This window comes from Ictidomys tridecemlineatus, chromosome 2 (assembly GCF_052094955.1).
Source record: "Ictidomys tridecemlineatus isolate mIctTri1 chromosome 2, mIctTri1.hap1, whole genome shotgun sequence".
Classification (NCBI taxonomy): Eukaryota; Metazoa; Chordata; class Mammalia; order Rodentia; family Sciuridae; genus Ictidomys; species Ictidomys tridecemlineatus.
In genome coordinates, this window is record NC_135478.1 from 28,667,546 (window position 1) to 28,689,015 (window position 21,470).

Consider the following 21,470-nt stretch of genomic DNA (forward strand, 5'->3'; position numbering starts at 1 on the left):
AGATCTAATTACAACAATAGTTAATAAAATTGTGTTATAGTAAAGGTCTTTGTTAAATAAGACAGTTTTTTTTTCCACAAAAAGGTAACTAAATGAGCTCTATTAATTGGCTTCACGATAGTTACCATTTTGCTATTTGTATCTGTCCTATAACATCAATTTGCTGGGTATGATGGTGCATGCCTATAATCCCAGCAACTTGGGAGGCTGAGGCAGGAGGATTGCAAGTTGGAGATCAGCCTCAGCAATTTAGTGAGGCCCTAAACAACTTAGTGAGACCTTGTCTCAAAATGAAAAAAATAAAAAAAGGGCTGGGATGTGACTCAGTGGTTAAGCACCCCTGAGTTCGATCCTTATACCAAAAAGAAAAAAATCAATAAAGTTGTGAGAAATTCAAATTAAAACAAAAGTCTAGAAAGAACTGGGGCTTTGTGAGGCCCTAAGAAAAGGATCATCCTGGTCATTCCAGTATTAATAGCACCCCCCTTCACTTTCATAAGGCCTGGGTTTGGTTATTTGGTCATTGAACCTAAGAACTCAAGGAAGCAGCTGACTTACCCAGCACCATCGGAACTTGTACCTCTGGCACAGCTTCTACTGGTCTTAATTTGCCCAACTCTGAGCACAAAAATAGGCACTCAACTTTCTATCTTGGGTCCCTTGCATGTAATAGATACATAAAAACGTTGGCTGGGGAAAGAAAGAATGCGAGAAGACATTACCTGCATATGGTAATGAGGTACTGGAATCACAGAGTTAAAGTAGGAAGCGACCTTCAAACTCATCTTATTTTGTATGTGAGGAAACTCCATCTCAAAACTGTGGAGCAGCTTGCTCAAGACCATAGCATTAGGGACAAATTCCAGGACTCAACTTGATATCTCGGCTCTATGGGTACTTAAAATGTTGAGTCCATGGACAGGAAGTAATAGAAGTACTCCGTAGCTTGTTAGACAGAATCTGAGGTCCCATCCAAGATCTATCTGAGGGTCTCTGAGGGATCTGGACACTGTCAAATGGACGGTGAGTTGGAATTATCATTTCCTGGCCAAGGCGCTTAATGCCTGGTGTACGTCTTCTAACTCTTTCTTCCCCTTCCCCTTCATTGGTGATTTGGAAACCACATGTTGAGGTGGCAGTATCACAGGATAAAGGGATCTTGGTTCCTTGAATTGCCAGTTGGAAGAGATCCCTGCTGACTGGCACCAGTATGATGCACTTTGTATGGCGTGCTAAACCAGTGATATTTTGTGGTCTATTTGTTACTACAGCATAGCCTGGCTAGTCTGTCCTGATTAACACAGTTGGAAAAAATCTGAACTCCTGATGTCTTCAGAAGGAGAAGATCTAGCAACGCTGGGCTTGGATTCCTCACTAGCAATAATCTTCTGGAGATGAGTGATGCCCTTTAGGGTGGGCATACATTCTGGATTTCACCTCAGTCCCCAACACTCCCAGTATAGATCCTGACAGCTGAGAGGCAGATGCTTTTTTTTAAATTTTTTTGTTTTAATTGTAGATGGACATGATACCTTTATTTATTTATTTTTATGTGGTGCTGAGGATCGAACCCAGTGCTTCACTTGTGTTAGGCAAGCGCTTTACCACCGAGCCACAACCCCAGCCCTGAGGCAGATGTTTTTTTTGTCATCACTGTTGGGTAGTCTTTTTATTCTCTCTCTCTCTCTCTCTCTTTCTCTCTCTCTCTCTTTAATATTTTTGCAGTGTTGGGGATTGAACCCAGGACCTTGCACATGCTAGGCAAGTGCCCTACCAATGAGCTACATCCCCAGCAGTTGTTTTCTTATAATCAAGAGGAAAGTAAAGTATCTCTGTATGAATATCTTTAACAAAAGTGGGAAAATTAAATATAGATCTTGAAAGCTATGATTTTAAAGAAAATTAAAAGAGAACAGTGTTCTTCCTGGAAAAATAGAGTCCTAAATGTTTAATGTGCAAAGCGGGTCTGTATCAGAAGCAGATAATATAACGTGCTGTTCTGAAGTGGCCCATAGGAAGAACTATAATGGGTTTAGAGAAGAGATGCCTGTGCAAAACTTATTACTTAAAAAATGGGGCTTAAATTTCAACAGGGGTTCCTTTGATGGTAAATTAAAATAAATGGTGCTGTCGTGAAATGTAGTCATCTATGAAGTGAGAAATCCATAGCCCACTCAATTTACTCATTTGCCTGCCGACTTCCTACAGGCTTTTGAGATGGTGGGGATTGAAAGAGACAATGCATGAAAAACATTTAACATGGTAGAAACAATTTCCTAGTTTGGTGCTTGGCCTGGTATGCTGATGACTCCACAAATGCTAATTTCCTTTCACTTTTTATTCATCTTGATCCCAGGAAAGGATACTGAAATCACTTCCCAGCTTTACCCTGAAGCCCCAAAATTCAATGTGGAAAGACATATGTAAGAAGGCCAACATAAGGGTCACATCTAACAAGGTAAGGAGACCAGGGAGAAAATCAATCGGGTAGGGACTGGAATACTCACTCTAAAAAAAAAAAAAAAAAAAAAAAAAAAAAAATGAGAGGAGACATGATCCAAACTCTAAAATCTTAGACAGAAGATTTAAAATCTTAGACAGAGGCTTCTGTTCAGTACATACTTGTCCCTTTCCTACCAGACCTCCATGGGAGAACAGTACCACTCTTTTCCATGGGGGTTAGGTTGGCCACGTGGTTACTTGGCTAATGAATATAGGAGGAACTGACAGTGTGTCAGGTCTCTTGATCATCACCAAGAGAAGAATATGTCCCTTGTGGTCCATGACCTTCAGTGGGGACCACAGAAGGAACCCTGTGGCGCAGATCCATAGTATGCAGCCAATTCCATCTGGCCTGTGGACCCACAGTAATAGATACATGCTGAGTGTTCATGCCACTGCATTTTGGGGTGCCTTGTAATGTGGCATATTGAAGCGAGAGCTCTGGAAACTATGTGAAGAACTTCTCTAATATACAACAAAGAACTCTACTTCTCTAAATGGCAGAACCAGGCTTCTAGATGTTGTTCCAGCAAAACTTCAAAAAAGAAAATATTTGTATTTAGCATCTCTTCATTAAAGCCTTCACTCTTATTCTAGCTGTTTCTTCTTTCCACGGCCTCCATTGCTAGGCTTCTGGTATAGATTTTTCCTACCTCATTATTCCCTTAAAATGAGATGTCTTTTGGGGGCTTTCTATCTCTTTAACAGTAAGACTATTACTAAATAACACTTTCTCTATGGCAGACATTGTTTTAAGTGCTTGATAAAGTTTACCTCATTTATCTTTGCAGCCACCTTCTGTGAGAAGTACCACTCATGTGCCCATTTTACAGAAACGGAACACACAGAAGTAACATGATGGCCTCAAATGAGACAGAAGTAATAAGTAGCTGAGTGGGAATTTAACCTTGGTAGAACTGACCCTAGATGCCAAGCTCTTCCCCTTGACACCAAAGGGTTAAATGGATAAAGTAATCTACATTAACATTAATTTATTATCCAATTTTAGTTTATTACTCCCTAGGATAACATAAGGTCCTAGCTCATTGTATATGCAGAAGGCTCAGAGGAAATAAATCTAATTATGAGATTGTGCCCCTATGACAAACCACCAGAGATAATTTGAAGGTGATATTTCTTTTCATGTCCTTCAGATTATAGATACTCTAATTTCTAGGAAGGCTGAAGAAATGAGCAAAGTCAAATCTTAGAAGAATAATTTTAGCAAAACAGTTGGGGAAAATACTAATTGGATGACTGATGATGAAAACTCAAGTTTTTTTAAAATTTTTATTTTATTCATTTTGGTTGTTGAAGGGCCTTTATTTTTAACTTATATGTGGTGCTGAGAATCAAACCCAGTGCCTCACACATTCAAGGCAAGCGCTCTACCACTGAGCCACAACCCAGCCCCCCCAAAAACTCAAGTTTTACTTGGGGGCTTTCTTGCCCCGAAGGTTGAGGAAACCTAGCATACATCCTGCTTCCCAAGTCTGGGCAGCTCCAGCACCTCAACCTGGAGATGGAGTCTGGCTTCAACTCTTCTTCCTTGTGCTTACGTGGATCCTAGCCCCAGAGGACACTGTCTGCTTCAGTTCTGTGGTCCCTGCATCACCATGTGAGTCATAGTCAAAGCTGCACCTTCTTATGGCTCCTAGAAAAATATCACTAAGACAAGGCAGGTGATTGTTTTTCATTTTACTGAAGACATTCAAAGACATAGAGGAGGGCACACATCACAAATTATATCATGGTGTCTCCAACTAGTTCCTCCTGTTAAACCCTTTCCAAAGCCCTTTTACCTTCTTTACATGAATCTTTTGGTGGGCAGTTCTCCAGCTCTGGCTGCATCTTTCAAGAGGAACAATCCTACTAGACCATATGTTACTCTAGTTTCCAGCCATGTCTTCCCCTAGAATTCTCATAAATCCAAATTTCTCTGTCTTGTGATGGTAAAAAAAAAAAATTCAGAAAATAGGGAGGTCAATAACATGATTACCATTCCACCACAAGAAGACCTCCTTATGGATAAACTACCGCAATGAATAAAGGCATTCAGCAAAATTGACAGATGGAAGATTGATATACAAATATTGGTGGCATGTACACTAGCAATAACAACAAGAAGAATGTGGTATTTGCAAAAATGACCTTTTGTCTAATTGCAAAAACTACAGGATATCTAGTGATAAGTTTCACAGAATTGTCTAATAGTGCAAATTAACTGTTTCAATGAAGAAAAGTGGATTAAATAAACTATGATTTACCCCCAAAGCATAATTCTCTATAGCAGTTAAAATAAATGACCCAAGATTTACCTATATATCCATGTCTCAATCCTTTTTTATATTTTTTAATTTTATGTTTTTTTAGTTGTAGATAGAAACAATACCTTTATTATTATTATTATTATTAATTGGGGGGCTGGGGATTGAACTCAGGGGACTCAGCCACTGAGCCACATCCTCAGCCCTATTTAGAGACAGGATCTCACTGAGTTGCTTAGTGCCTCGCTTTTGCTGAGGCTGGCTTTGAACTTGCAATCCCCCTGCTTCAGTCTCCTGAGCCACTGGGATTACAGGCATGCACCACAGAGCTTGGCCTTTTATTTTATTGTTATGTGGTGCTGAGGATTGAACTCAGTGCTTCACATGTGCTAAAATAAAATAAAAAGAACTGGGGATGTGATTCAGTGGCTACAACCCCAGCCCAAAGGTCTTAATCCTAAAAACATTGAGTGAAAAATCAATTTGTAAAGGGCACATACAGTAAATCAGGTAAAAATTAAAAACATACAAAACAATTGAATATAGGAATATACACGTGCATGAGAAAGAAATCTGCCTATTTTAAAAATAAAGACTACCTATAAACAAGAAGGGACTGGGTCAAATGGTGGTTCCATTCCAAGTTTTCTAAGGAATCTCCTCTCACCATGCACAAGACTCAACTCAAAGTGGATCAATGACCTAGGAATTAGACCAGAGACCCTGTGCCTCATAAAGGAAAAAGTAGGCCCAAATCTTCATCATGCCGGATTAGGCTCTGATTTCCTTAACAAGACTCCTAAAGCACAAGAAATAAAATCAAGAATTAATAAATCTAATATACTCAAAATAAAAAGCTTCTCTCAGCAAAAGAAACAACCAATGAGGTGAAGAGAGAGCCTACATTTGGGAGCAAATTTATGCCTCATGCATGTCAGACAGAGCACTAATCTCAAAGATATATAAAGAACTCAAAAAACTTAACATAAAAAATGCAAAAACCCAATCAATAAATGGGCTAAGGATTTGAACAGACACTTCTCAGAACATATATATATCCGATCAACAAATACATGAAAAAATGTTCAATATCTAGCAATTAGAGAAATGCAAACCAAAACCAACTACTCTAAAATTTCATCTCACTCCAGTCAGAATGGCAGCTATCAAGAATCCAGACAACAGGGCTGAAGTTGTGGCTCAGTGGTAGAGCACTTGCTTAGCATGAGTGAGGCACTGGGTTTGATCCTCAGCACTACATACAAATAAATAAAGTAAAGGTCCATCAACAACTAAAAAAATATTTAAAAAAAAAGAATACAGACAACAACAAATGTTGGTGAGGATGTGGGGGAAAAGACACCTTCACATTGCTGGTAGGACTACAAATTGGTGCAACCAGTCTGGAAAGCAGTATGGGGATTCCTTGGAAATCTTTTTTTCTTAGGGGCTGGGGATATAGTTCAGTTGGTAGAGTACTTGCTGTACATGCACAAGGCCCTGGGTTCAATCCCCAGCACCACAAGAAAAAAAAAAGAAATCTTTTCTTCTCTGTGTGTGCCTTGTGCATGCCAAGCAAGCACTGTACCACTGAGCTACATCCTCAACCTTAAAATCTTTTAAAATTAAAAATTATAATGAAAATTTTGTATGGGTTCAAGAAAGATTTCTTTTTTTTTTTTTCTTTCTTTTTGGTACTGGGGATTGAACCCAGGGGTGCTTTACCCCTATGCTATTTCCTGAGCCCTTTTTATCTTTTATTTTGAGACAGGGTCTTGTTAAGTCACTTAGGGCCTTGCTAAATTGCTGAGGTTGGCCTTGAAATTGTAAATCTCCTGAAGTCACTGGAATTACATGTATGTGTCATCATGCTGGTTTTGAGAAGGATTATATTTCTTCTTCTTTTCTTTCTTTCTTTGTTTTTTTTTTTTTTTTTTTTTTGTGGCATTGGTGACCAAACCCAGGGCCTTGTGCTTTTGTGTGTTAAACAAATGTCCTACCACTGAGCTACATGTATAATTCTAAATGTCAAAGAAGAAAAAGTGTGATTCTTAACAGGAAATTAGTGAGGATAACCAAATGTAAAATGAGATGGAAACTCCATGATTGAAATTTTACCACACAGAAGAGTCAAATTTGATTTGTAATAATTTGCCTGGTTTTGAGAGAATCTTAGGCAATCTCAAGACAGGGCAAGTCACTTAACTCCACCCGCAGTTTTCCCCCTAGTGGTTGAGAGTGACCTCCCTTCCAGCTCTGTTGTTTTATGAACTCAGAGCTCTCTGTGAGGTATACATGAACTCTCTGTGAGATGAGCTTAGAACTCAGATCAGCTTGCAAGAAGGGACTGCTTCTGGCGAACGTTAAGTGGCTGCTTTCTGTCAAGTTACAGATAAGCAGAAAAGGCTCCAAATGCAGAGGACAATGTTTGGAGATGCAATTGACACCTAGAGTGGCTGACCACTTAGGAATCAGCTGGAGTCGTGACAGGAGGGACACAGAGAATGTTAGACCTACAAAGCTGAGAGGATAGTTCCATCCCCTCTGATAACAGCAGTATTTAGAGAACAAGTGCACACACTTTTTTTCTTAAGTGTTAGGCTATTTTGAATTCTATTTTTTTTTTACTACATGGCCTGTAGTAAAAGTTGGGTAATTAAAATATGTATTATAAATTCAATAGTTACATTTTTGTTTGAAATTAATTATAACAGAATTATGGTTATTTTTTTTAAAGGAAAGTAGTCTTATTTTTTAAAGATATGTACTGAAATATTTATGAATGGTAAGTTCAAGGCAAGCCTCAGCAACTTAGTGAGGCCCTAAGCAACTTAGCAAGACCCTTGTCTCAAAATGAAAAATAAAAAGGGCTGGGGATGTGGTTCAATGGTTAAACACCCCTGGATTCAATCCTCAGTACAAAAAAAAAGCAATTCAATACCTTGCATTGGCTTTAAAATAACTCAGAGATGCAGGAGGAGGATGGGAGTCAAGGTAAAATAAGATTGGTCATATGCTGGTAGATAGGGTTCATTATACCACTCTTTCTACCTTGACATATGTTTGAAATTTTCCATAATACAAAGGTAAGAAAAAATAAAAAATAAAGCAAATGCTGTATGACACAGCTTCTGTTCTCAGTCACCCATGTTTGTAGAAATTGTGCCCACTGACTCCAGACTCCACTGCTTGCCCGGGACATTTTCCTAATCTACCTGGCATCTGGTATGAAGTGATTTGCTTGCCATGCAACAAAAGACTTTTAAACCAATGTAGAAGTTGATTTATGACAGAATTCTAAGAAGTTTTCAAAAGAAATTTCAGGTCTTTGGGGAATGAAAACTATCACAGTCCCCATCAAACACCAGTAAAACTCCCCCACCCCCACCCTGGGGACTGTGGATTGACCCCAGATGCACTCTACAATTGAGCTACATCCCCAGCCCTTTTTGTTTTTATATTGGGATAAGGTCTCTGATAAACTGTGCAGGCTGGACTTGAACTTGTGATCCTCTTGCCTCAGCCTTCCCAGTTGTTGGGGTTACAGGCCAAGTGTCACTGCCTTGCCCAACAAAGCATTTCTTAAAGAAAAGCTGAACTTAGATGTGTTAAGAACGTATAATATCCCAACTTCTGTTTTAGTACACTAGTTTTTTTTTTAATGAAAATTGGTTTAATTAGATATCAATATTATTATCATCATCTTAGAGATGATAAAGTTTGACTTTGGCAAAATCATGTAGCTAATATGTTTGGAGATAGGATACCAGTTCACAGATGGATAAATCCAAAGCCTGCTTCTTTCTATTGCACAATCTTAGTTTGTGGTCCTGTGTATAGATATCCACCTGGAAGTTTGTCAGAGATGATGAATCAATTGCAGGCCCTACTCCAGTCCTACTGAGGCAGAATCTGCATTTTAATGAGGTTCCAAGGGCACTCAGTGCATATTTGTTTATTTATTTACATTCTTGGGGAGTACCTAGTATCGCACTGGGGGCATTCTACCTCTGAGCCACATCCTCAAGCCCTATTTTGTATTTTATTTAGAGTCAGTGTCTCACTGAGTTGCTTGGCAACTTGCTTTTGCTGAGGCTGACTTTGAACTCGTGATCCTCCTGCCTCAGCCTTCTAAGCTGCTGGGATTACAGGTGTGCACCAGCACACCCCGTTCATGGGCAAATTTAAATCATTCAAACTTTAAGAAACTGCTCTACAAAACAATCTTATGAATTAATCTCAAATAAAAATAACAATAAACATTTCTATTAACATTGTAATTATAATAAGACAGATTTGTTTGTTTGATTGTTTATTCCTCACAATAACTTTTTTACTAGAGTTGAGAAAACAGGCTTCATAGTTTAAATAATTCGGAGGTCATACAGGTAGTAAGCTACTCAGTTGAACTCAAATTGGTCTGATTCTGGAGCCTGGACTGTCAGCCATTGCAAAGACAAATCATAACTATCTCTAGACTAAAGTAGACCAAGTTGGTATGAATATGAAATCACCTGCAGCTACAAACGATAGCACATTTCTAAAAATACTATGGAATTTCATATTTTTTTCCATTTTACCTAACATCAAGCCCCCACAGTTAAAAAACTTAATTACCTTTGTGACCCACTGTTCGTAAATCTCTAAGATTAGTTATTAGATACCTTCTCCTTTAGGAAGCAAAGAAAGTAGCAGAGTGTTAACACTGGAAATCTAAGAAGTAAGTAACATTAAAAAAGGATAATGGACTTGAACTTCAGAGTATTTGATTACAAGGAAAAGAGAGCTTCCAAAAATATACATAATATGTACCCAGCTAACAATACATGAATCAACAAATATTTTTCTTTCTTCCCCCCCACCCAGGGTTAAAAGAACAGATTAAAACAACAGTGATAGCTAAGCATCCTAAAAAGCCTACCTGTGCTGTATTGAAAAACGTGTAACTGGATACTTAAAATATGTTGATGAAGAAGAAACACTCTTCTAGACTAAAAGACAAGTCTCTTCGCTCTCCGTGTGTTTCACTGATTGCTCAAGCTGCTGTGAATGTGAATTGATTTTATAGGTTGTTACCCTTTCATTCATTCCCCCATTTTCCAGGAATGCATATGGATATTGTGTTGAGGGGCTCAATTTGAAGTGAAAGACAACTCCAATGATTACTTTATACTGGACTTAAAAAAAATACTCAGAGGTTGGGAATGTAGACCAGTGGTAGAGTGCTTGCCTAGAATGTGTGAGGCTGTGGGTTTGATGCCCAGGACTAAAAACGAAAGAAAGAAAAAAATCTGTAGGATTTTCCTTTTTGTTTTTTTGTTTCTGGGAATTGAACTCAGGGGTGTTTTACCACTGAGCTACATAGATCCCCTACATGCCCAGCCCTAGTTATTTTTTATTTTGAGACATGGTCTTGCTAAGTTGATCAGGCTGGCCTTGAATTGGTGATCCTCCTGCCTTAGCCTCCTGAGTTACTTGGGATCATATGGGCATATGCCACTATGCTCGGCTGGGAATTATTTTTCAGTGATTCATTTCTAAACCAACAAATAATTCTTCTTTGAAAAATTTAATCCTAAAAGTATTCTTGCATACAAACATGCATACATACATATACACATACCCAAGGGCTTAAAATACAGTGGGGCAATTTTGCTTCCATAATAGAGGAAATTCACTATTTAGTGATTTGTATGAGGGAAAAAAAAAACTACCCAGAAAGTTTAGTTCTACTTTTTCTTGTCATGTAGTTCCTTACCTATTTGTGCTAAGATTTGATGTTATGTGAGGGCTTATCTGATAAAAATCCCTAATTGTAGATCTGTAATTAGAGGAAGTAGTGACAAAATAAATAAATTCAATATTGATCATTGCATTCATTCTAAGGAGTACTTAGAGTAAGATAAACATGATTCAAAGGGGGAAAAAATCAGTACTTTGGGTGTCTGTTTTCCCTCTAGTGGCCCCTATTTGGATGCAAGTAAGGTCTTTATTATTATTTTATTTTTTAGGACTTTATTTTTGAGCATTACCTTTTTGTCTCAAATGTCAGGGATAGAGCTGTTCAAATTCTAACACTGTTTTATTATTTGAGTTGCTCATAGAGTCAGATCTTATGAGTCCACTCAGCTTCCTTACTTCTTTTTTCTTGTGGTTTTGGCTTTTCAGTAGGCATTTGTATCAACTGTGACTGCCAGCATTTGGCACAGTGGGGGAAGCAAGTCTTATGTGAAAACCTGCCTGTGGCAGCCTGTGTGAGCTGATAAAACAGGAAGCAGCTCAGAATGGTGGCTGCCTTGTTCCAGTTCCCAAACCCAGAGGGAGGCATCCCCAACAGAGAGGAAGTGGTTCTCTATCCCACATCCCAGACCTACAGAAGGTTCCCCTCCAATCAAACTAGTTTTCTGCAGAGCTCTTGTGCCTGCCAAATGATCACTTTTCTGGAGGTAGCAAAATGCCCACGTTGTAGCCCTGAGGAAGCTGATGAGTAAGCAGAGGATGCTGCTCAACAGAGAAAGAAGAGGAAAAAGAGACAAGCAGAGAGCAGAGATGTACAGCTCCCAGTGGACAGAGCTGGGGGGAAGGAGCTGTCCTCTTCTGTTTAGTGTTCCAATTCCCACTTCCAGGCCTGAGGCTCAGCTGAATCAGAAATTCCACTAAAGAAGCTGAACCACCTGGGGTACACCCTGGCTATTCCAGGATGATCTGAGCACGTCCCCAATACAACCACAGTGTACCAGTACTGATGAGTCTAAGGAAGCCCAGAGCCTAAGGTAATGCTCAGTAAATCTGTGTTCCTATAACCTAGAATAGCAATGGAGTGGAGTGTATAATATATTTTCTTTTAAAAGGCCTTATACACTCCACTCCATTGCCATATATATATATATTTAGCTATCAATGGATCTTTATTAATTTATTTATATGCAGTGCTAAGAATAGAACCCAGTGCCTCTCACACGTTAGGCAAGTGCTCTACCATTGAGCCTCAGCCCCAGCCCAGATTTATATATTTTTAAGTGGTTAAGATATTATTATTAGGGGCTGGGGATGTGGCTCAAGCGGTAGCGCACTCACCTAGCATGCGTGCGGCCCGGGTTCGATCCTCAGCAGCACCACATACCAACAAAGATGTTGTGTCTGCCGAGAACAAAGAAAAAATAAATAAATGTTAAAATTCTCTCTCTCTCTGTCCCCCTCTCTAAAAAAAAAAAAATATATATATATTATTATTAGAGCTCTTGTTTTCAGGTGTTGGAATGAAGGATTTCTACTCCCATTTTCTTATCTCTCCCCTCTCTCTCTCTCTCTCTCTCTCTCTCTCTCTCTCTCTCACACACACACACACACACACACACACACACACACACCCTGAAATGTTAGAACCCTGATGACCAGTGGATTAGTTCCTTTATTCATATCTTCACCAAATGCTTGCCCTCTTCCAGGTGCTAAGTGCTTAAGGGTTTATAACTGAAAAACAAGACAAAGTTCCTTGTAATCAGAGGTCAAGTTCCAGTAGATAAGTAAATTTGGCATTATATTAGAGGATAATGAGGGCTATAAAAACCAAAATGGCGCTGGGCATGGTGGCGCATGCCTGTAATTCCAGCAGCTTGGGAGGCAGAGGCAGGAGGATCATGAGTTCAAAGCCAGCCTCAGCAAAAGTGAGGTGCTAAGCATCTCAGTGAGACCTTGTCTCTAAATGGGGCTGGGATGTGGCTCAGTGGTTGAGTGCCCCTGAGTTCAATCCTCAGTACCCCCCAAAACAAAACAACAACAAAAAAGGCAAGCAAGGTAGTCTGGAATTCCAGGGGTGAAAGCCAGGTTGCCATGCTGAATGGCGTGGTCAGGGCAGACCTCTTCTTCAGTTGAGAACTGAGCAAACACATGGCAGGAAGAGAGGAACTTATCCAACTGACTCTCTGGGGGAAGCTCTGGCTTGGATAGCTCCACACCTCTTTTTTTTTTTTTGATACTAGGTATTGAACTCAGGGGTACTGGACCACAGAGCCATATCCCCAACCTCCCCAGCTGCTAGGATTAGAGGTGTGTGCCACCATTCCCCATTGTCTATCCTCTTTCCTCCTCTATAAAATGAATATGGGCTGTGTTAGATTAAGTAGGTACTTTAAGGCAGATAGAACATGTAGAACACAGGCCTCAAAGCAAAGGGATGAGTGTCATGTTCAAGCAGCAGCAGCCGAGCTGAGTGGATAGGAGGAATTGAGGAGGAGAGCAGAATGGGGGTTAGAGAAGCAATGGGGGCCAGATCCTATATGGCCTTATGGGTCCTTGTAAAATCTTTGACTTTCAGTCTGATTAAAATGAGGAGTCACTGTAGGGTTTGAGGTAGAAGATGACATAGTCTGACATATTTTTGAAGAATCACTTTAGATGCCATATTTAAGACCTTTAACAGTAATTCAGTCAATTGATGATAGCTCAGACTAAGGGGATATCAGTGGATGAGTGATAAGAAGTTGGATTATGGGTATGTGGGAAGGTAGAGACAACAGGATTCCTCATGGATTCCATGTGTGGTATGAGAGACATAGAAGTCAAGAATGACTCAGCTTTTTGCCCTGAGAAAAAAGGAGTTGCTACTTAATGAAGAAGATGGGTAGTAGAGCTTTTGTAAGGAAAGGTTAGATTATTTTGGGGCATATTGAGTTTGAGAGGCCTATTAAACATCTAAGTGGAGATGTGGAAAAGGCAATTGAATGTATTAATTTGGAGTTCCAAATGGAGTTCTGGGCTGGAAAGATAATTTATAAGTCTTTACCATAGACAGACATCTTTCAGGATTGTTGGGGAGCAGTACAGAGAGATAGGTTCTAGAACCCTTTTTGGAATCCAATATCAGAGAATGCTCAAGTCCCTTATATAAAATGGTGCCATATTTGCATAAAACCTATGCACATCCTCCCATATACTTTACATCATCTCTAGGTATGCTTCTAAGGCCCAGTAAATGCCATATATAAAGTTGGCAACTGTATTGTTTAGGGAATAATCACACACACACACACACAGACACAGACACAAATCTGTGTATGTTTAGTACAGATGCAATTAAAAAATATTTTTGATCTGTGGTTAGTTGAATTTGGGGAAGAAAAATTTGCAGAAGCAGACCCTAAAACTATGCAGGGTGACTGGGGATGGAATTTAAAGTAATGGGACTGGATGGTATCACCAATGGAGTGAGTGTAAATAGAGAAGAGGAACAAAGACTGAGCCGTGGGGTCCTCCAACATTAGCAGTCAGGAAAATGAGGAAGTAACAGTAGAGACCAAGAAGAAACAACTAGTGAGGGGGATACCACCCAAGAGAATGTGGTGACCTGGAAGCCACACTACGAAGGCTATCTAGAAGGAATGCTCAGTTGTATCACGTGCTGTTTCTGGGTCCAAAGAGACAAGGGTGCAGAATCACCACTGCACTGAGCAACAAGGAGGTCACTGACAAGGGAAGAACAGTTTCTGTGGAGTCACGGGGGTTAAAGTCTGATCAAAGTAGATCAAAAGAGTAAGAGGGAAGAGGCTTTTAAGACAGGAAATAAAATAAAATCTTTTAAAGAGTTTTGCTGTAAAGGAGAAAAGATAAATGTAGCAACAGTTGGTAAAGGAGTGGAGTTCAGAGAAATTTCTTTCTTTTTAAGGTAGAACTAATAGTATGTGTATATGCTAACATGGATGATCCAATTATCAGAAAATAATTATATAGAGAAAGTGGGGAGCATTGTCAGAACAATGTCCTTGAGTTGTGGATAGGAGATGGGATCTACTGCATAGATTGCTTTAGTACAAAAGTATGGATTATCTTTCTGAAGAGTAAAAAGTGCAGAAACTGGAAACCAAGTAGATATACTAGTGGGAATCTGTAGAAGTTGTAAAGTCTTCTGAGGAGGGGGAAAAAAAAGAAAAAGAATACAAAACAAAATATTAGGAATCAAAATTGCTTTGAATTTCTCCATGGCAGCATTACAATCCAACAGACAAGGAATCAAGGCCTTTAAAAACCTAAGGGATGATCATTTGCAACCTAAAAATCTACATTTAGTGAAGATAGTATTTACTCTATCTTTATTTTTATGTGGTGCTGAGGATTGAACCCAGGGCCTCACGCATGCAAGGCAAGTGCTCTACCACTGAGCTGTAACCGCAGCCCATAAGTGCATTTTCAAATGTACAAAATGTGCTGGATATAATTTGCCCCTCCAGATTCTTCTCTATCCCACTTTGTGCTCTGGAAGGTATTCATACCTGTGTGAATTACCTTACTTGGATTCTCTTGTCCTCTGTCTTCTTATTGGATTTTGTCAAAGTGGGAGACACTGGCAGAAGACCAGGGGTAGCAAAAGGGAGGTCAGTGCTCTATCCCTTTACTAACACATCTCCAAAAATTTACACTAGCATTCAAAGTGTAAAATTTAGTTCTCTACTGAAATAAGGAATTAAGAAAGAAGACATGGGATTGAGGCAAAGGGAAAACCTAGAGCAATGGTGAAAGGAGACCATAGATGACAGCTTGGCATACAGAACAACCAATTCATATTAGGGCAGGCCAGAAAGCTCTTAAAGAAGATGAAATTGTTAGAAAACTCAATAAGGATTTTGTACAACTTGGACAAGAATTTGACACCAAATCAGAGTTAAGGGCATAGAAATCAAAGTAAAAGAAAACCAAGATGGTTGTTAATTTTCGATGTAAGAAAAAAAATAATTATAGCATAAGAAGAGCTTGCCAGGCGTGGTGGCACACACTTATAATCCCAGCAGCTCAGGAGGCAGAGGCAGGAGGATCACAAGTTCAAAGCCAGCCTCAGCAAATTAGTGAGGCCCTAAACAACTTAGTGAGACCCTGTGTCAAATTAAAAAATAATAAAAAAAAAATGGCTGAGGATGTAACTCAATAGTTAAGTGCCCGTGGGTCCAGTTACTCTGGACCCAGTTATTCTGCCCCCCAAAAAAGTATCTTAATTATACAGAGCATTTATGCAACAAAAATTTCAAGGGAGTACTGAATCTTCCCTTTTACAGACTTTCTTATAATATGTAAGTTTCCTATGTTTGTAATGTAGAGATTTTCATGGAAGGTATTTTTCATAATAGCATCTAGAGTTGTCAGGATATTTATTCTAACATGATTTGACTATGGTCATTTGACAGAGTGGAAAGGTAGAAATTCAAAATCTCAAATAGCCAATTAACCTTTGATTTGTGTGACCTGGTAAATTCATTACCTAATTTTTCTATCCATTTCAAAGTATGAGGATGGCAAATCACAACACCTTGAATGCCTGGCATACAGTAGGCATTCATAAACAAAATTGAGGGGGAGCCCAGCTTGGCGGAACACGCTTGTAATCCCAGTGGCTCAGGAGGCTGAGGCAGGAGGATCATGAGTTCAAGCCAACCTCAGCAACAGTAAGGCACTAAGCTGTTGAGAGCCACAGCCAAAGGGGCCCCAGCAAACTTCCAGCTGCCAGCAAGCTTCAGACTGCCCCAGCAACATCTAGCTGATTGGCTCCTCTGCGGTGATGTTCATTGGGCTGTTTCCCTGCCCTTCAGACTGCCAGCTGATGATTGGCTCACAGCGGCCCCATTGGCTCCTCCACGGAGCTGCTCATTGGGTGACTTCTTTGGCTCTGCCCACGCAACCCAGCCAATCAGCCTCAGGAGCAGGAGGATTGTGGGAGGTGGGGAGGCTGGTGTGGGGGAGAGAGGCTTGTGGAAGCCGGTGGTGGCAGTTGGGCTCTGAGGGTTTTTCCCTGGAGCTGTTTTGTTTGGCGTTTGTAGTTCTAAAAATAAAGTTAGTTTCTTTTTGACAAGTGGCTCCTGATTTGTGCCAAGCCAGACTTCGGCATTTGGTGGCTCGCACGGGGAGCAACTGAGGGTAAGTAAACTGCTCGCCCCTGAGGGCAGGGCGAGAGGATGGGGAGCCATTCTAAGATTCCTCTTTTGTTTTGCTTCATTTTTGTTTTAACTTGCCTGTCCCTGGAGATGAGTGAGAGGGAAGAAAAACCACTCACATCTGAGGAAAAACTATTTGCGTTTGAGGAACAGATAGGGAGAAAGGACGGATACATATGTCAGGAGGATAGAAAGGCTGTTATAATGATTTTGTGTGGTTCCCTTTTTATTGGATTCTGTCTCGGTTTTGTTTGGCGTCATCTTGTTGGGTTGTATTATAGTAGAAATACGGGATCAGCAATTAGTAAAAAACAAACCGAAAGAGTGTTAAGTAAATTGTTAGAGGAAGGAAGCTTCCCAGTAAAACCAAGAGCAATCAGGGCATACGTTGATGTAATACAAGAATATAGCCCATGGCTTTTTAAGGAGGAGTTGTTAGATATATCACAATGGAACCATCATGGTGAAGATTTAAAAAGAATAGAAAAGAACAACCCAGGGACTCTGCCAGTTGGCACATTGTCATTGTGGACCTTGGTATCTAGTTTGCTTAGTCCAAAGCCTTCAGTTCAGACAGAGGTAGAGGAAGAAGAAGACATATTGATTCAAGTAGAAGAGGAAGTCTCTCAAGTTAGTCAGACAGAGGAAAAGATTCAAGTAAAAGCTCGAGCTAGTCAGAAAGAGGAAAAGATTCAAGTAAAAGAGAAGGTCTTTCGAGATAGTGAGACAGAGGAAGGAAGTTTAGAGCAGAAAAATCTATCAGGGGAAAAGTTAAAACAGGTGACTGCTAATAAGACCCTTTTATTAGAGAGCGTAAGTGTTCAACCAACAGCGCCACCTCTACAGGAGACTGCTACTAACAGCACTCTATCACCAGAGGGCATAAGTGTCCAATCAACAGCACCACCTCCATATGCTAAGAGACTCCCAACCCCCGCAGTTGATAGTTTGGATCCTGAGACAGGATCTCAAGTATGCCCTGTATTTGAGGTAGGAGGGCAGCGAACTTACCAGGGTTTAAATTTCAAATCAGTGAAGGAGCTAAAAGAGGCTGTAACAACCTATGGTCCTCAAGCACCCTTCACTGTAAGCTTGGTTGAATCCATTACCAACTTAAGCATGACGCCAGCAGATTGGGCTAGTTTGTGTAAAGCTGTGCTAAATGGAGGACAATACCTGTTATGGAAGGTTGCCAATGAGGAATTTTGCAAGGAGACGGCTAGTCGAAATGCAGCAGCTGGTTATCCTCAGAGAAATCTAGATATGTTGTTAGGAAAGGGACCTTATGAGGATCGGCAGCAACAACTTGCATATGATCCTGGTGTATATTTACAAATTGCTGTAGATGCAGTTAGGGCATGGAAGTCTTTACAAGAACCTGGAGGTTTACAAGGTCAATTATCTAAGATAATACAAGGAGCTAATGAACCTTACGCTGAATTTGTAGATAGGCTTATTCAAACAGCTACCAGAGTTTTTGGGAATACAGAACAAGCAATGCCATTTATAAAACAACTGGCTTATGACCAAGCGAATCGTTGGTGTAGAGATATCATTAGACCATGGAAACATGAAGATTTAAACACATATATTAAATTATGTAGAGACATTAATGAACAAGGGCAAATTGTGGCAGCTGCAGTAAAACAGGCTTTAGATGCCAGAGACATTAATGAACAAGGGCAAATTGTGGCAGCTGCAGTAAAACAGGTTTTAGATGCCAGAGACATTAATGAACAAGGGCAAATTGTGGCAGCTGCAGTAAAACAGGCTTTAGATGCCAGGCCAAGAACATGCTACAATTGTCAACAAACAGGACATTTTAAAAGGAATTGCCCCATAGGAGGAGGGTTTAACAAAACTAGGTATCAAACAAGTAGAATACCGGGTATTTGCCCACGATGCCGTAGAGGGAGACATTGGGCTAATGAATGCCGTTCTCAAACCACCATAGAGGGTACTCCATTATATTGGGCTAATGAATACCGTCCTCAAACCACCATAGAGGGTACTCCATTATCAAAAAACGAACAAGGACAAGGTGTTTATCCACAATATCGTGGACAAAGGCATCGGGCTCCGTTGCCAAAAAATGGACAGGGGGCCCCAATGCTCCGGGGCCCCAAACCACAAATATACGGAGCACTGGAAGAACCCAGCAACCCCAGCAACCCCATCAGGGTAGTGCCCAGCACATCAGATCCCTCATCAGACAAACCAGAGGGAGCGCAGGGTTGGACATCTGCGCCTCCACCAAATCAGTACTAACTCCAGAGATGGGAGTTCAAATCATTCCCACAGGGGTAAAAGGACCTCTTCCCAAAGGAACAGTAGGCTTATTATTGGGACGCAGCTCTTCTACTCTAAAAGGACTTTTGATAAGTCCTGGGGTAATTGATTCCAATTATGAAGGTGAAATAAAAATTATAGCCAGTTCTCCAAAGGGTATATCAGTAATTTCACCAGGAGATAGAATAGCACAGTTACTAATAATACCAAGCCTACATGATAAATTTTCCAGTCATGTTGTAGAAAGAGGTTCCAAGGGATTAGGCTCCACAGGTGTAGATTGGGCTATGCTTTCTTTAAATTTAGATTCTCGCCCCATGCTAAAACTAAATATTCAAGGACATGAATTTAATGGGCTACTGGATACAGGTGCAGATCTTAGCATCATCTCTCGTCAAGAATGGCCAAAACATTGGCCATTACAACAAGCCACTCAATCGCTTCGAGGCCTAGGAGTGGCGACTAATCCCGATAGAAGTGCAATGCTATTAGATTGGAAGGATCCTGAAGGATGTGAAGGAACTATACAGCCATATGTATTGGATCATCTTCCCGTAAATTTATGGGGACGAGATGTCTTAGATCAATTAGGTTTGACATTAACAAATAATATCAATCAAAATGCACCCACTATTATGGCTAGACAAGGTTTTAGGAAAGGAAAAAGATTAGAAAGACAAGAACAATGTATAGCAGCACCAATACAAATAGATCAAGGAACAGACAGACATGGGTTGGATTTTCACAAAGGGCCACTGAGACAATAAAAATTACATGGAAATCAGAAAGACCAGTATGGGTTCCTCAGTGGCCCTTGACTAAAGAAAAGACACAAGTAGCCCATGATCTGGTCAAACAACAATTAGCGGAAGGACATATACAACCTTCTGTATCTCCCCATAATACTCCCATTTTTGTCATCAAAAAGAAATCTGGTAAATGGAGATTACTGCAAGATTTAAGAGCCATTAACAATGAAATGGTCATTATGGGACCTGCTCAATCGGGGATTCCTCAATTGTCTGCTTTGCCAAAAACTTGGTATGTTTTAGTTATAGATATTAAAGATTGTTTTTTTTCAATTCCAATTCATCCTGAGGATAGTCCACGTTTTGCATTTACTATCCCTGCACTAAATCATGAAGGTCCTGATCAGAGATATGAATGGAAAGTACTCCCTCAAGGGATGGCTAACAGCCCAACTATGTGTCAAATTTATGTTAACAAAGTAATCCAGCCACTTAGAAATCAAAATCCTGAACTACAAATATTTCACTATATGGATGATGTGTTATTGGCACACAAAGCTAAAAACACATTGCTAGAATGTTATGCCACACTTACAAACTTATTAAAAAATTATAATCTAGAGATAGCAATAGATAAAGTGCAATTAAATTTTCCAATTAATTATTTAGGAGTTCTATTATCCTCAACCATGGTCCGTCCACCAAAAATTCAAATACGAGTAGATCAACTCAAATCACTTAATGACTTTCAAAAGTTATTAGGAGACATAAATTGGATAAGGCCTTATCTAGGTATTCCAACAGGAGAATTGGGACCTTTATTTGATATCCTAAAAGGTCCATCAGATCCAAATTCACCCCGAATGTTAACGCCTGAAGCAAGAAAGGCATTAAAAATCATTGAAACATATATGGAAAATATGCATTTGGATAGAATTGATATAAGTTTGCCTTTATTATTTATTGTACTACCAACAAAAAATATTCCTACAGGAGTATTTTGGCAAGAAGGTCCATTATTATGGATACATTTATCTTATTCTCCTAACACTATTCTTACTAGATATCCTGAGGCTGTAGGACAATTAATACTCAAAGGAATAAAAACAGCAAAGGCAGTGTTTGGAATTTCTCCCCATAAAATTATTACTCCATATACTATGAATCAAATTGATGAATTAGCTAATGAGTTAAATACTTGGGCAATAATAATGTGCAAATCTAATGTTTCATTTGATAACCACTTACCATCTAATCCTTTATTGTCTTTTTGGTCATTGCATCCTGTAATTTTTCCAAAAATGACAAGAAAAACACCTATCATGAATGCTCCAAATATATTCACTGATGGGTCAAATAATGGTACAGCAGCAATAGTTACACCTGATCAAACTTTTACATTTTTAGTACCCAAACAATCAGCTCAAAAGGTAGAGCTTAATGCAGTATTACAAACTTTTGTGATGTTTAAAGATTCTGTATTTAATTTATTTTCTGATAGCCAGTATATAGTTAATGCTATAGTATCCCTTGAAGATGCTGGTAGAATTTCCCCTTCTTCTACTGTTTTCTCTTTGTTTTCCACTATACAAAGTTTAATCTGGGACAGAAAAGATCCATTCTTTATAGGACATATCAGGGCACATACAGGATTGCCTGGAGCCCTTAGTTTAGGCAATGATTTAGCAGATAAAACTACACGTGACATACATATTTTCTCTGTACTAGAAGAAGCTATAAATTTT

The 21,470-nt window shown here is 39.6% G+C and overlaps 1 protein-coding gene and 1 long non-coding RNA gene across 2 annotated transcripts in view; one reads left to right on the forward strand and one right to left on the reverse strand.

The window, feature by feature from the left end:
• Positions 1 to 19,051, forward strand: part of LOC144375049 (uncharacterized) — a 79,828-nt gene extending 60,777 nt beyond the window's left edge. Inside the window, exon 2 of the mRNA XM_078038225.1 lies at positions 16,215 to 19,051. Coding sequence (XP_077894351.1) covers positions 16,709 to 18,955 — 2,247 coding nt within the window. The 5' untranslated portion in view covers positions 16,215 to 16,708 and the 3' untranslated portion in view covers positions 18,956 to 19,051. The remainder of the gene's footprint in view (positions 1 to 16,214) is intronic.
• The window catches only part of LOC120891440 (uncharacterized), a 41,023-nt gene that overhangs the window by 14,009 nt on the left and 5,544 nt on the right, over positions 1 to 21,470 (reverse strand). The gene's annotated exons all lie outside the window — the stretch shown is intronic.